Source organism: Macrobrachium nipponense, chromosome 2, assembly GCF_015104395.2.
Source record: "Macrobrachium nipponense isolate FS-2020 chromosome 2, ASM1510439v2, whole genome shotgun sequence".
Lineage (NCBI taxonomy): Eukaryota > Metazoa > Arthropoda > Malacostraca > Decapoda > Palaemonidae > Macrobrachium > Macrobrachium nipponense.
In genome coordinates, this window is record NC_087201.1 from 42201475 (window position 1) to 42216461 (window position 14987).

Genomic DNA, 14987 nt, shown 5'->3' on the forward strand with positions numbered 1-14987 from the left:
AGCTACATGGCTACAAAATTTTTCATAGGTGGTGTTCAGGAGAAGACATGCTGGATGAGGGCATGAGAATTTTGTGTTAATTACGTGAAGTGAAGTTTTTCTGTCCTTGAACGGCATTCATAAAGAACAGATGCAGCTAGCTGACATGTCAACACTCGTCCAGCAAAAGGCCTTTCGAACCAAGGGGACCATTTCAGCTCACCATACATACCCGGTAGGGATGGAGGCTAATATTGATGTTGGCGTTCATAAAAATTCAACTTGAAAAGGGAAAATATTTAGCAGTTTCTCAGAAAACAATGAGAGGTCAGAATCCACTTCTGTTAGTTTGTTTGTACATTTTGACAGTAAAATCGAATTGTTGACCAGAGGAAAGAGATAGTTGACATGTTGGCGTTCCTCGGACACAAATTCCCAGTATTCTGTTAGCACGTGAAATTAGGGTTTAAGCTTTAAGGCATATTTATAACGCGTTTCATTATGTTGTGAAATCGTTAAAACGTCTTCTACTTATTCTGGTTCTCAGATTATCCTTTACTCAATGCAAGGAAGCCAAATGTGAATTTTGTGTGGATGTTTAGTATTGAATGAAAATGAAATTGTTTCAGTAGAAAGTTCTGCATCCTCTTAGTTTTATAATCCCCGAACTCAGAGAGCAGAAAAGGAATACCTACTCACCGTCTGCAGTCTCTTTTCCGTTCTTATCGCGTGAATGACCAGGGCGTTGCCAACGGCCGTGCAGAGGGCTAATGTGTAGAGAGAGATTCCGGTAACAGCCAAGAGCCCTGTACTCCATTCATCAATCCCATCGAAGCCTCCAGCGTCAGTGACAGTCACGTTACTGTAAGCGATGTTTTCCCCAACTGGAGAAATGTTTTCCCCGACGGGAAAATGTTTGTCTGAGTGAGCGGATGTGTTCCAGGACGCGTCGAAGGGAAAGTTCCAGCTTGTTTCGTTTCCGGCGGCGTTCCAGGGTCGATGGTCCGTGACGTTCCAGCTGGGTGCACCGCCATCGAGTTTCCAGAACGGACGGTTGATATCCGGGTTCCAGTAAGAGACATCTTTCGGATGGAAGAGGCCTTTAGTGGGATGGTGGCTGGATGGGAAGACGTCCGCTGTGGTGTGGTTGCAGGGACCGGAAGAAGAGGAGGAAGTGCATTGATTACCTGGAATTCGAGAACCGACGGAACTGGAAGAACTTCCATAGTTTGGTATCATTCCATGGCTGCCAGCTCTCGCCTTCTGACTGCTATTAGAGCTCAGTTCGTCATACGTCTTAAAAGGCGTTGTATCGATATCTGTTATGGAGTAGGGTTGTAAGTTCATTGCGAATCCGCTGAAAGGCATCTGCTATTCCAGGATAGATAGATTTCCAGCAATGACTTTATATTATGGTATGGGTCAACCTTTCTTCAGGGATTGCAGATATTTTATTCTTTTCAGATACGACATTTTTCATCAATACATGTTTTGAGTCAATGAGCTCCAGTATAGATAGTTTTGAATCGACCGTCGTTATTCACTACATTTTAGGCCTCATAAACAAGTAAAATATTAATAATCAAAATATAATAATCAGAGAATTTACCATAAGAAGAGTTGAGAAAGTCTTTGACGTATTATCATTCTCATCATTCTCTAAATACTGCCTGCTAACTGCTCCTCAAAGTAATTTCAAAGGTGTCACTGCATTTCGTTAACCGTCGAATAAGGCATGTGGAAAAGATGTCATTTTCTTTTATTTCCATCAATAAGGAAATTTTCGTACAGTAGCGTTCTTGTGCAGCGTTGTGACTTTCATTTGAACTGCATCAAATTTTCCAACTTTAGTTTTTCATTGGAGAGATATCGTTATTTATTAGGGATAAAGCGCGAAGGAACGTTCACATTTTGTAATGCTTAAGCCTGGAATGTTGTTCCATGGTGATGACCGAATCACTGATGATGTCATTGTAGATGGCGAACGTAACTGCTTTCGTTCGACAGCCATTGTTAGGACTTCCAGGCTTCCACGGACAGACCTGTCAAGAGAAACGATTTTGTAAAAAAAAATTTCTTTTCATAGAGTACATTTACTACGGAAATAGAAAAGCTAAGATACAACAAATATTAATATAAAATTTTATGATGGAGCAAATTTCATCACAACCGGGCTGTTAGAGGACTTATTGTAATCATTCATATATGCATATATATATATATATATATATATATATATATATATATATATATATATATACACACTACAACACACACACACACACACACTATATAGTATATATATATATAATATATATATATATATATATATATATGTATATATATATATATATATATAAATTTGGATGAAACCCAGAGTATTTACTTATGATTTCTAACCAGATATATCTCTCTCATCTCATCTCTCTCCGTCTCCTCTCCTCCCTCTCTCTCTCTCGTCTCTCTCCTCCTCTCTCTCCTCTCATTCTAAGAAGAAATATAACACCCCTATCTGTATTATATTAACCTTGTCTGCAAATGGTTGTCTCCAAGAAAAGATAATGCGTTTTGCTTTTGAGTGGCATTAGATCAGTTGTCTTTGTTCTTTTGCTGTTTGTATGTACGGTGCATGTTTTTACGAATTTATAAGAAATATCCGTGGTACATAACGACTGTAGATGAATTGTCGATACTAGTTCGCTAGGGATATTTGAACAAAACCATATTACATACTTGAATTTTTTTCATAATTGATGTTACAATTATTTACAAGATGAGCCGTATTCATATGGAGCAAGGGCCCTGGGGCCGTTGACTTGAAATTCAAGCTTCCAAAGAGTATGGTGTGCATTAGAGAGAACTAACAGAATGTCATATGAAATACAGAGAGAATAGATCACCGATTACAAGAAATAACTTAACACATCGATAAAAAAGAAAAATGTAAGTGAATTATCAAAATGCAAGAATTGTATGCCGTTATATAACTACTATACTGGGTCCCTTTACTTCAATTTTATTTCATCTGTCTACTCATGGGTGAAAAAAAATGGCACATGCGCATGGGTAGCACATGATTGAGCGACGATCATCGTTTCTGATATCGTTGGCTTCTGTGATAAATATCAAAATATTCCTGCAATAACATACTTGAACGTATTTGAATGTTTACGTAGACAAAGAAACCTCGCCCATTCTTATATAAATCCTAAACTTGTGGATTTGCATTCATAATATACTAATGCAAGCACACGAAAACCAAGATTTTATCAAGCAATCAACTCAGATCAAAGCTTTCAGTAATTGTTGTATATCTTTTGTATAAGCCAGACCACACTTAGACCTTGCTCAAAAAACTGTTCAGATCATAAGATTTCCTTACCATTCAAACTTTATTCTATGTACAGTTTCATTGTGCGTATATAGAAACAACTTTATTATGATATCAACGTAACATCTACTACATCTGTAAACTGAAAAATATCCTTTAGTACTGTTTTACCGCTAAAATAGAAGTATTGACTAATGGTGCTGATTCGCCAGGCATTTTATTTTACTGACCTTCATTTAAGCACACATTCATTCCATTTCACTCAAAATTACTTTTTCTATTATTGTAGGCTCTATTTTATCAATCTATCTAATTATCGTTTCAATGCCTAACACTGAACAAAATTGGATTTGCAGGCCGCCACGGTGTACATAGAAGAGGTCATGCAGACAGAGTCCCAAATTCAAACTCTGCACATGACGACACCTTTCCTTTGGTTTCCCTTAATCGTGGTCCTGCAAGGGTTCTGTCTATCGAATTGTCTCTCTCCCTCTCTGTTTCTTTCAAAAGTCTCACTGACATCTGATTAATGAAATATGATTCATTTTGTGATTTACTATAATAATACAGATACTGTGAAATTGCATGTTGTTCATAAAGCATTACGTGTATTGCCTTGGAGCTAATTTTTATTAAGGTGTAAGTTTCATCACTTTCATAGTCGATCCCTAGCATGTTTAACCTTGCCGTTTATTATTTCTGATCAAATTGTTAAGATATTTTATGCGAAAACTAGCAATATCTTGGCAAAGAAAAAAAAACTTAAATAATCTGGAACATTTACACCAGAGCTTTATATTTCAGAAAACAGTGTCCTAAAGCAGGGTTTACCTTCTGTCAGCTTTTCCGCATGTAGTACAGCATTAGAAAATTCCCTCATCATAGCCAGCTGAGTGAGAGAGAAAAAAAACCGGCTATAGTATGTGAGTGAACAATCGCCCTGCTCCTCCCATACTAGCATATGGTATCCATGAATTAGCCTGAGGTTCTATTTTATTATTTTTCTTTCCCAAATCAGCATACTTCGCTGAAAATTTTTTGACAATATACCCAGCAGTGTACCTAAGATCCTCTTCTTAAGTCACGTCTTAAGCATTTACTTTCATCTCCGTAATTAAGAGCTCTTCATCCTCATATAAAGACTCTGTGTAAATATAAATCAAAGTTCATAAGTATTTGGTGGTTAAACATTTTCAGTGCCAACTCCCTTTCATACAATTCGCTCACTTCACTTTTAACTCCACATTCATGGAGTTTTTCATAACTTGTGAAATTACTCTTTTCACTAAAAAGTTTTATTTCGTTTCCTGCCAATAGCCTTTTAAGTCTAAATTTGAAATTTACAATATTTGGATGGTCATGATGACCATTCACTTGCCTAATACATTCGAACAAATGCTCTTGACAATCTTGATTTAATCTGTCATTATGTAATTAAAATTATGTCAGGCTCTCGGCATATTATAAAAACCGATTATTGACTTGCATGATAAAATTGTGCATTTATGAAACTTGAAAAATCTTTTTGAGTTAAGACTTCTAACTCTCATTGTATTCAAAATCTCGGTTACTGTAAATGCGGCTTTTTATAGGAACCAATTGTGTATATAATCATTTAATAAGCTTTGTTTTTCAACTTGGTGATTAGGGTTGAATTGTATTATAGATATTTTGTCCGTTTTACATGTAAACATTGTTCAGTCTATTTTGGATAGTTACTTCTGTAATTTGTTCGTTTGTTAATTGTTGTTGAGTGGTTCTTGAACAGATTGTTTATCCTGGTAGTTATCAGTGTTGGAATTACGCTGTAACAGTGTAGAAGTCTTCAAAGTGTTAAGAACATTTCTTTGGAAATTCGTTTCGCTTATATTGGATGTAGCTTAGAGTAACACAGATGTAAGTTTATTTCTTTACTGAAATTTGTATATATTCTATTTCATGTTTTGGTGTTTTGTAGTTATATCAAACTATTATCAGTTCTTTGCTTATTATGGAATTTCTATCTAACAGTTTTAGTAAGTTTGTATATTTTGTTGTTTTAGTTTCTTGACCTCGTCGCCTTGTACTACTAGCATGGTACTCATCATTGGTTCTCTGGTCTTGGAGTACTGACCAACTATAAGCCCTTACAGTAATGGTCAACTCGAGTTGTAGTGCCTAGTGTTAAGTGATTTTAAAGCTTTAAGTTGGTTTAAAGTGTTTTGTGATATCAACTTGAACTTTATATTAAATTTTTCATAAAGTGTGACGTGAGTAACAGTATCTGTGTCTTTTCTACATCTCATCCCTGTGGCTTTGAAGAAAACGGCAGCTACAGTTACCTTGTTTAATGTGCTTGCATATTTGTCAAGATCAATACTCATTTTTAAATCTCCGTACATGCTTGATGAACTCAAAATGTCAAATCAATCGTTCAAAAAGAATAAAATCAGATGTTTGTTTCCAGTTTTGTCCTTTTATCAGAACCTTTCCTCCTAAATACTTCAGCGAATTAGCAGAAGATTTAGAGAGCAGTTGTATAATTTAACGCGCTGTTATTGCTGGCCGCTCACATTCAAATACATCTCATTAACTTTATGAACCAGACCATAATCTCATATAGTTTTACTTATCATTTCACGTATATCAGTATGTGAAATAAATTCTCTATTACTTAGGAAAACCATGAGTCTATGTAATTATCCCTAACAAATTTTATGAGATGAGGAACATCGGAAAATACGAAAACTTCTATGTATATTTTGGGGTTTTTGAAATATATCTTGCAGAGGGTCAAAATTAAATTACTAACATATACGAAGATGAGCAGAACCCATATCATGAACAGAATAGTTGTTTGGCATTTCAATTGAAGAATAAACGAAGAAAATTAAGATTACACGAGCAAATAATATGTTCTGGTGTCAACCTCATTTGGAGAAAGCACTGGACTAATGCTTTATTTTGGTTCGCTGGCTGACATGTTCCTTCTATGCCGTGGCCTAGGCCGTACGTATGTCATCAACACTAAGGATTACTGGAACTGAATGAGATTTTAAATTATTGCTGGACAGTAATTTAGCTATATAGTCCCGAAATGACCAAGCACTGAGCTATTATAATTATTTGTATGCTTAAATAAAAAAATATATAATTAAATATATAGAGTATTCTGGAAAGAAAGCCACAATAACAACATTGCTGAGATTCCATATTGTAACTGAAATTTACCGTCCTCTAAGTTCCAATCAGTACAGCGGTGGTTGTTCCATTCACCGACCCCAAGCCCTAGAAAACCTCATTAACAATTTTTCTGGCATATTTCTAACATTAACCTACTCATGTAATTCACACGCAAGAAATTATTAACACTCTTGTTCACACTAGCATAGCCAGACGTCTTTTTACGTACCTATAATAAGACGAAAAAATAATTATTTAAAGTCCACCGTTCATTTGCGTTTGACTTAAGTAGACCGTTTGCTATAAGCTCGTCAATCTTGTGCTTGTATTGTTATATGATAGACATAAATCGGTAAGTTTATGATCACAATAAGGAGGTGTGAGGGTTGTTTCTATATATAAGGGTTCAGATGTATTACTGTAGAAACATTTCCCATCTTTACCACAGTAAGCCTACAGCATCGAAACATTGATTGCAGCCAATCGAGAGCTAGCTATGTATGTACGTATATGCCACAGCTACCTAAAATCTACGTTGGTGAATGGACAAATGAAATGAGAGACTATAGTGAAAATTTAATAAAATCTATCAAAAAAAGAGGTTTTACTGATTGTTTTGCTGTGCACGCACACACTCAAGTGTGTGTCTGTGTGCGCGCGCGCGCGTACGTATGTGTTGGTGGGTGGTTGGGTGTGCATTGTTTACGTATAAGAACAGCTGCCTACTTAACCAATCAGTAAAAGTTCTTTTTATGACGAATTTTATATAATTTTCACTATAGTCTCTTTCATTTCATCTGTCCATTCACCAACGTAGATTTTAGGTAGATTTGGTTATCTGGCTGCAATCATTGTTTCCGATACAATTGTCTTTGTATGTTTGTATATATATATATATATATATATATATATATATATATATATATATATATATATATATATATATATATATACACACACACATATTATACATAGGATCATTATACTACTTCAAACTCAAAAAGGCTATATACCAAGAGCCATGTAAAACTTATATAAGATTCATTGTAGGTGACATATTTTGCATTTGTGTTTAATTTGATGTCAGTGACAATGTTTACCCATGCATTGCCACATTTGAACTACACTTCAAAACCAGAACGAATTATATGACGATGCTTTAACTATTTTCATTTTGATGTAACACCGATGGAAATTTATGCGTTATGCATTCACTATTACGCCAAAAGTTGTTAGTCAAGTCCACTTTGTAAACTTTGTAGGGACTGGTAATGCACGCTTCTCTGACTATGACAAGTGAAACTATTTCTTCTGTAATAAATGTGCTTTATCTCTATTATTTTTTATTTTGCTAAGCTAAGTAGGAAACATTTTGATGTGTAGAAATGCATCGGTTATTGTTTTAACTGAATAATATGTACAATATATGGTGTGCGTTTATGTATCAATGTTTATATTGAGTATTCTCATGTGCACTGCAATTGTTTAATTGTTACACAAACATATTTTTTTCGAATAGGAGTATTCATAAGCATTTTATGGAAAAAGAAAATGGCGAGGAATGAATTTGATAAGTTTATATGTTAATATAGAGAAGGGGGAAGCACTAGCTGGTAGATATCATAGTGAAAAGAGAAGTGGCTGGAGTTATACCTGATCATTATCTTATTGAAGCGAACATTATTTAAAATGCTCGCAACTAGTTGCGGAGGAAGAATAGTAGCTATTTCCCTTTACTTTAATCAAAATAAGTAAACATAATGAAAGTAGATGAGTTTAGCATATGAAAAGAACATGAGAGAATGTTTCTTTCTTATAGACAATGAGGTAATATGATACAGTGAAGTAATATGTTGTAGTACAAGGTTCACGGTGTGATTATGGGTATGCCAGGGGATGAGGAAGGTGCAACTAGAGAAGAAATAAGATAGAGAAAAGTCGATTAACAAATGAATCTCAGGATTGCAGGTGGAAATGAAGAACCGAGTATTTTGAAGATGCCTTGAATATGGCAAGTAAACGAAAGTTACCAATGTGTGATACTCGTTGAGGTTTGATGATTAAAATTTCCCACGGGTTGATGTGATACAAGTAAGATACTGGAGTAAAAAGTTGATAAGGTAATTGAATGGCTGACCAGAAAGTCTAAGGTGTGTCTGGTTTCGGGAAGGAATGGGTGACCAGAGTAATTGTTTCTTATAATTTAGGTTTAAAAGTAATACAGGCGATTAGAAATTTAGGTTTAAAAGTAATACAGGCGATTTAGGTTTAAAAGTAATACAGGCGATTTACGGGTGTAACGTGACTTACATGCCAGTGAAATGTGAACGGTAGGATTTTGACTGAGAAAGTAAGGCAGATGTTAGTGTAACTGACAGGAAAGGAAAGCTGGCTTAGACAAAGACAATATCTTCAGCAGAAGCATTTATTATGAAACAATTACACTTGAGTCTGGATTAAAAGCAAACTCAGAAACGGCTAGTAATGATGTGTTTTGGGAGAGACGCTCTCTTACTGGGGGATTTAAAATATTTTCTGAAAGTAGTATCCTCATTTTACCATGAAAAATACAAAACAGAAGAAGAAAATCAGACAAGGAACTATAATGGTTTGAAAAGTGTTTTATTGAATGCATTTTCTTAACCGTTAGACTATGATATTGTAGGGTTCTTTTGCCTGGTTGTCATTGAAATAACACAGCTAATAGTAATTAATATCTCCAGAATTTGAATATTCTTAATTTCTGTACGGAAATTACATAGCATTCTATAAAAAGAGCACTTACATTTCCCAAAAAGAAATAAAGCTCTTAGGACGTTATTTGCGCCAGTAACAGATCTTTACACAATTTAATGTAATTGTAATATTTATTAGTGTTGCAATATGGTGATTATCTACTAGTGTAGAGTAGATAGAAGAGCAAATGGATGTATGTGATGATGAGGTACAGTGAATGTATTGATAGGGGTGAGGGGTGTTGAGAATATGTTGTATGGATATGAATTTTCTGATAGGTATGTAGGACTTTTATGATAGAGGTACTGCCTGAGTTAGAATCTGTCTGGCAGAGGTATTTGTTTGTTGTAAAACGTAAATATATTTACTAGTAGAGCCATGTAAAATCAGTGAGGGGAAGTAAATGATGTACGACTCTTTTGTACTGAAACTGAGATTAGATTTATTTTACCATCAATGCAGTGTACGCATTTTATTTGTAGAAAGTTAAGTAATTTTATAATTACTGCCACCAATAAAGTCGTTTTGCAGTTATTGAGCTCATGAGGGTTGTAGATTTTTATTTTAGGGCTTATTATTTATTTTCAGACCTATCTATTCATATTTTCTTCTAATGATTTAATTCATCTGAAGTATTTGATCATCTATACACCTCTTGCGATACTTTATTTTATTCTTTTGTGCTGCCTTGGTAACTATTTTTTAATACTATATTGAAGTGCCAGTAACTTAGTAAACTGTTATTTGGAGTTGCGCTCATTTCTTTAACTTTCGGAGGAAACGTCTCCGCAATCAGGGACGCTCTTTGGAACTTGTTAAAGGCCGGGGTTTTATTAAAGTCTCTCTCTCTCTCTCTCTCTCTCTCTCTCTCTCTCTCTCTCTCTCTGAAAGCTCGATCTCTCCTCGTCTCTCTCTCCTCTCTCTCTCTCTTCTCTCTCTCTGATTGCTAATTCTGCTTTGTAAGTTTTCCGTTTGATGTCATTTGCATCGCCGGTATTTTGTCTCATATTTAAGGATCAAACCGAAGTTATCCAAGTTAGCTGTTATAAGTAATCTGTACTTTCCAGCATTGATTACTGTAAATGATATTTCTAATAATTTAAATAAGGATTTTTTTTCTAAATTACATTATGTTGATTTGAATTATTAAAACAACACTATTTAAATGTCGATTTCAAAAGATATGCAGTAATTTGATGTTTCTAGCATTTTTTACCACTAAGTTCTCGTCAATAATGATAGCTATTTTTGCATGCCGCTCTTAACAACAGCAGAAAACTGGAAGAGAAGAAAAGAAAAGCTTTTGCTAAGTGGATAAGACTAACTATATGTAAAGTTTATGCAATGTAGTTAGTAATATTGGAAAAATTTTCGTTTTCCGTTTTTACTAACGCTCTAATGTCGCTGTATTTCCCCAAGTATTTATGCATTCTGCTTCAGGAGGCTGCTCTGTCATAACAGACAGTAGCATCTCGTTTAATACTGCAGTTTCTAACTTCTTATATTACTTTTGCTGTTGATTTTTGTATAATACTGATACGTTTGTTGATCTCGCCGCTTCCAGTGCCAAATCTGCTTTTACTGTTACAACTGGGGTTATAATTTTCTCGAATATGATCGGAGTGTCGATGGCGTTGAAAGTGTATTATGTAGAAGATGATTTACCGAGAGTGATTGAAAGTATTTTTCATGATAAAAGCAAAGCACACCCAAAAATATCTAGGTAGGAGAGTGAATCATATCCTTATGGATCTTTACCATTTTTATGCATGGACTGATGTAAGAAGTGAAAGAATGTTGGTGCGAGGGTATGGGATTTATGGAACACCGAAAATATTGCAGGTCAGAAATTTAAGACTTAAATAATGTGAGTAATGGAAACCAGAAAGATGGAACTGCATGTTAATGTGCATGGTATGAGATTGGAAGCGACTGATTTATGTAGATATTTAACGGTTAATATAACTTCTTTTGTTGGATGAGCATTGGACGAGGATTGGGATGTCTAGGGAAGCAAGGTTTGGAATGGATATCGAGCCAATTCTCTGTAAGAAGATGAAGTTGTGACGTTAATGTAATAGAAAAGGAGATTTCTGAAGTCTAATAAATGAAGTATTTCCACACTGTCGTGTCAGAGAAGGATTGAAAGGGCAACGAGCTTGGAGATAGACAGAAGTGGTAACAAGGTTAGATTAGGTGAAAAGATGGTTCCGAATGTTTTGAGACATTTCAGTCATGTGGTAAACAGTAAACGATAGGATGGTGAGGAGTACATAATTCAGAAGTGTCAAGTGGATGGACGATAGGACAACCTGCACAGTTCTGGCTGGCTCTTAGAATGCAAGATAGGCTGAATAACATAGGATGTGCAGGAGACTCAACAGAATGCTTGAAAAGACTTTACTGATGTTTTATTAATAGTTAATGCCAAGAAAGTCTCTTAATTAGATACTAGGCTCACCCACGATCCACCAATTAAAATGTTACTGTGGCAGCAAACATGGTATTTTTTTCCGTTTTTTTAAGCCACGCCTTTTATGGGGGAACGAATTTTTCCTGTGTTAAATTACACAAACACACATGCATATATACATATAGTATATAATATATATATATATATATATATATATATATATATATATATATATATATATATATATATATATATATACATACATACATACATACATACATATATATATATATATATATATATATATATATATATATATATATATATATATATATATAAATAAGTGACTAATTACACGTTGAGCGTATTTGACTATATATAAACAACGATGACGTCAAGAACAAGACAGTAAACTGTGAAAAAGGGAACTCGAGTGCTAACTTTGCTGTGTCTTTTATAACTTTCTTTCGAGGATGTGGGAATCTGTACTGCCAATTGTCCTCCTACTCAGTTTTCCTTTGGAGGTTCAAGTTCACTATAAGAACAATGTTCATGGACTTCCTTTTGAAAAAGAGTCCCAGTAAAGGGGGAAAGTATTCTCATACTATTGGCCGGATGGCAAAATATTAGTGCTAATTTTATGAAAGTTTACAGCCAAAAGACAATTCAATTCTTGAGAATCAAAGGAAAACAGCTGAGAGACAGAGGCCAAGAAAAAAAATTGACAAATAGGATAAAAGATAAGCAGGTCAACGAAACAATGGACAGAGAGATAGAGCAAATGAATAGTGGCTAAGTGGCTAAGCAAAAATGAAAAAAAAAAAAGTTTGGGGTAACGGAGTTTCATTTTTTTTTTTATAAAAGAAAAAAGTAATATCAAGGAGCAGGTGAAAAAAAGAAATAGAAAAACGAGATTGCTCTGAGTGATTAAAAAGTATGTATGTACTCCGAATGCAACTTCCCTTAGGTAAACAGCCATGTTTGTTTCTGTTACCCAAATTCGTTCACTCAACTCCCGGAAGAAAAAAAACGATACATAGACTTTTATCAAATATTTCAGGAAATCGTATTTGACTCTAAAAGTTTATAAATCATTTTCCCTTGTAGGCAAAGGAGAAAAATTTCATCAGCTTATAGTAAAGCCGGATTAAGTTCTGTACTGGATGGTGCGAGACAAGTCCCTCCACCCACACTTTCTTTTCTTTCTTTTTTCTCTTTCCTTTTTATAAATGGTTATATCTGGAATAGTTATAGCTTCGCACGCCCAGTCGTAAATTCACGCCACATCGGTCAAGGGCCCATTGTTTATCTTTTCTCTAGCAAAGTAACTAAGAACGCCATATGCGACTGGCCTGACTGAAGCAGCTTTTCTGCTCATTCCGTGGCTGAAACAGGAAGAACACGTCAGGGAGTACTTTCTTTACAAGGTGAGGCGACTGAATGGCAATGTGTGCTTACACGAAACGCTATTATATATAGACGAAGATGAAAACCAAACGAATTTTATGGTTTTATAATGACACGAGTTAGATCCTAATCATAGACGTTAGAATTTCAATCCTTTAAAGACGTGACCCCAATTCCCGATAAAATCTTTCTGTAAGATCTTATTCTGGGATAGAAGTGCAGTCAAATCACTACATCTGTGTACTTGTAAAGGGCAAAACGTCTGCCATACATTTTCTTTGTGTTTCTTTGATAGGCTCTATCGTTTTAGATGTTAATGTAGTATGATATATATATATATATATATATATATATATATATATATATATATATATATTAAAAGGAGAAAGTAAATGTGTCGATGAATTGCGATGTATCAGGTTTCTTGGCATGGAGACAGAAAGAACCTAGTGATAGCCTGCCTCGAAGAAGGAATGGTTGAGTGTGCATTTCTGAGGTCAAGGTTTATATCCCGAATAGGTGGTAATTTGGTTTTATATACTTGGGGTGGTATCATGGGGGAGTTATGTTTTTAAGGACAATTTTTTGGGGGGCACCTTTGGTGATATCCTAGAGATAATTTTTTGAAATGTGGTTATATAGTGTTAGTATAGAATTTTTGGGGTTATTTGGAGAATAATGATTTCTGAGGCTGCAAGTCTGATTAGACAAATCTATAGTGCGATTCGAGCACATGGGGTGTTCACAGGTGGATTTTTGCTGACAATGCTGTGATGAGCCTGGTTGCTGATTTCTTCCTTTCGGAGTTGATTACTCGGAGATTTGCAATATTTTCAGGGATGTTAATTATGACATTCCATGGAAATGTATGTAAGGGGGTTTTTCCGGTCATTTCTGATTGATGAGATATGTTGCAGTAGCAAATTCTGTAATGATACATATTGCATTTATGGGAGAGAAAGTTGGATTATGTATATGTTTTTTCTCTGTGTAAGGTGTGGCTGTTGATTATGTGCGTTTGTGCGTGTAATAATGAGTGTGATCGCCCGACGCTTGGTGAGAAAGACACACGCTCCGGAGGCAAGGCAAAAGGCAGTTCGGCGGACACCAGGTGTTGGTAGAAACCCATCGAAGAGATGGGTCCCATGTCATTATTCTAGAGACGGGATTCTTTAAGACCTGACTATCGAAATGTAGTGGTTGACAATTTGAGAATTTGGGGTGATTACTTAGACTAATTCAGGAGAGTAGAATGATAATTTACAGTTCTTTTTGTGGGTCAGACTTAGTTCTTAACATGACCTTTTTTAGTCACTTTGTTCCATATTGTGTTCATTTAGTTTAGGAAATAAATACCATATTTTTGTATTTACGTGAATTCATTACCCTAGTTTGATATTGCTTGCAAAGAGAGGCGGCCAGCTGCTGAAAGGTAAGAGTTGCCACTTATGTAGTTTTGATAGGGGTAATATATATATACATATATATATATAAATAAATATATATATATATATATATATATATATATATATATATATATATATATATATACATATGTATATATATTATGCTTAGAAAATCACTGTAGATGCACGTGACTTCATAAATCAAGCGAATTACCACAGGGAAAAAATAAGTAGTCAGAAATCCAAGCGCTTTCGTCTTTACTCAGACATCGTCAAGGAGTTAATGATTAACTCCTTGACGATCTCTGAGTATAGACGAAAGCGCTTGGATTTCTGACTATTATTTTACTGTGGTATTCGCTTAATATATATATAATATATATATATATATATATATATATATGAATATATATATATAATTAAATATATAAAAAGAGTAAAACCAGCACTTGTACATAAAACATCCTTTATTTTCTTATGACTACCGGTTTCGGAGTAACTGTCTCCATCATCAAGTCTATACAAAAACACAGAAAGGAAAAAAAAATATTAA

General features: G+C 34.7%; 1 protein-coding gene across 1 annotated transcript in view; it reads right to left on the reverse strand.

Annotated features, from left to right (window-relative positions):
• Positions 1-14987, reverse strand: part of LOC135220546 (histamine H1 receptor-like) — a 476346-nt gene that overhangs the window by 12368 nt on the left and 448991 nt on the right. Inside the window, exon 3 of the mRNA XM_064257736.1 lies at positions 679-2021. Coding sequence (XP_064113806.1) covers positions 679-1347 — 669 coding nt within the window. The 5' untranslated portion in view covers positions 1348-2021. The remainder of the gene's footprint in view (positions 1-678; positions 2022-14987) is intronic.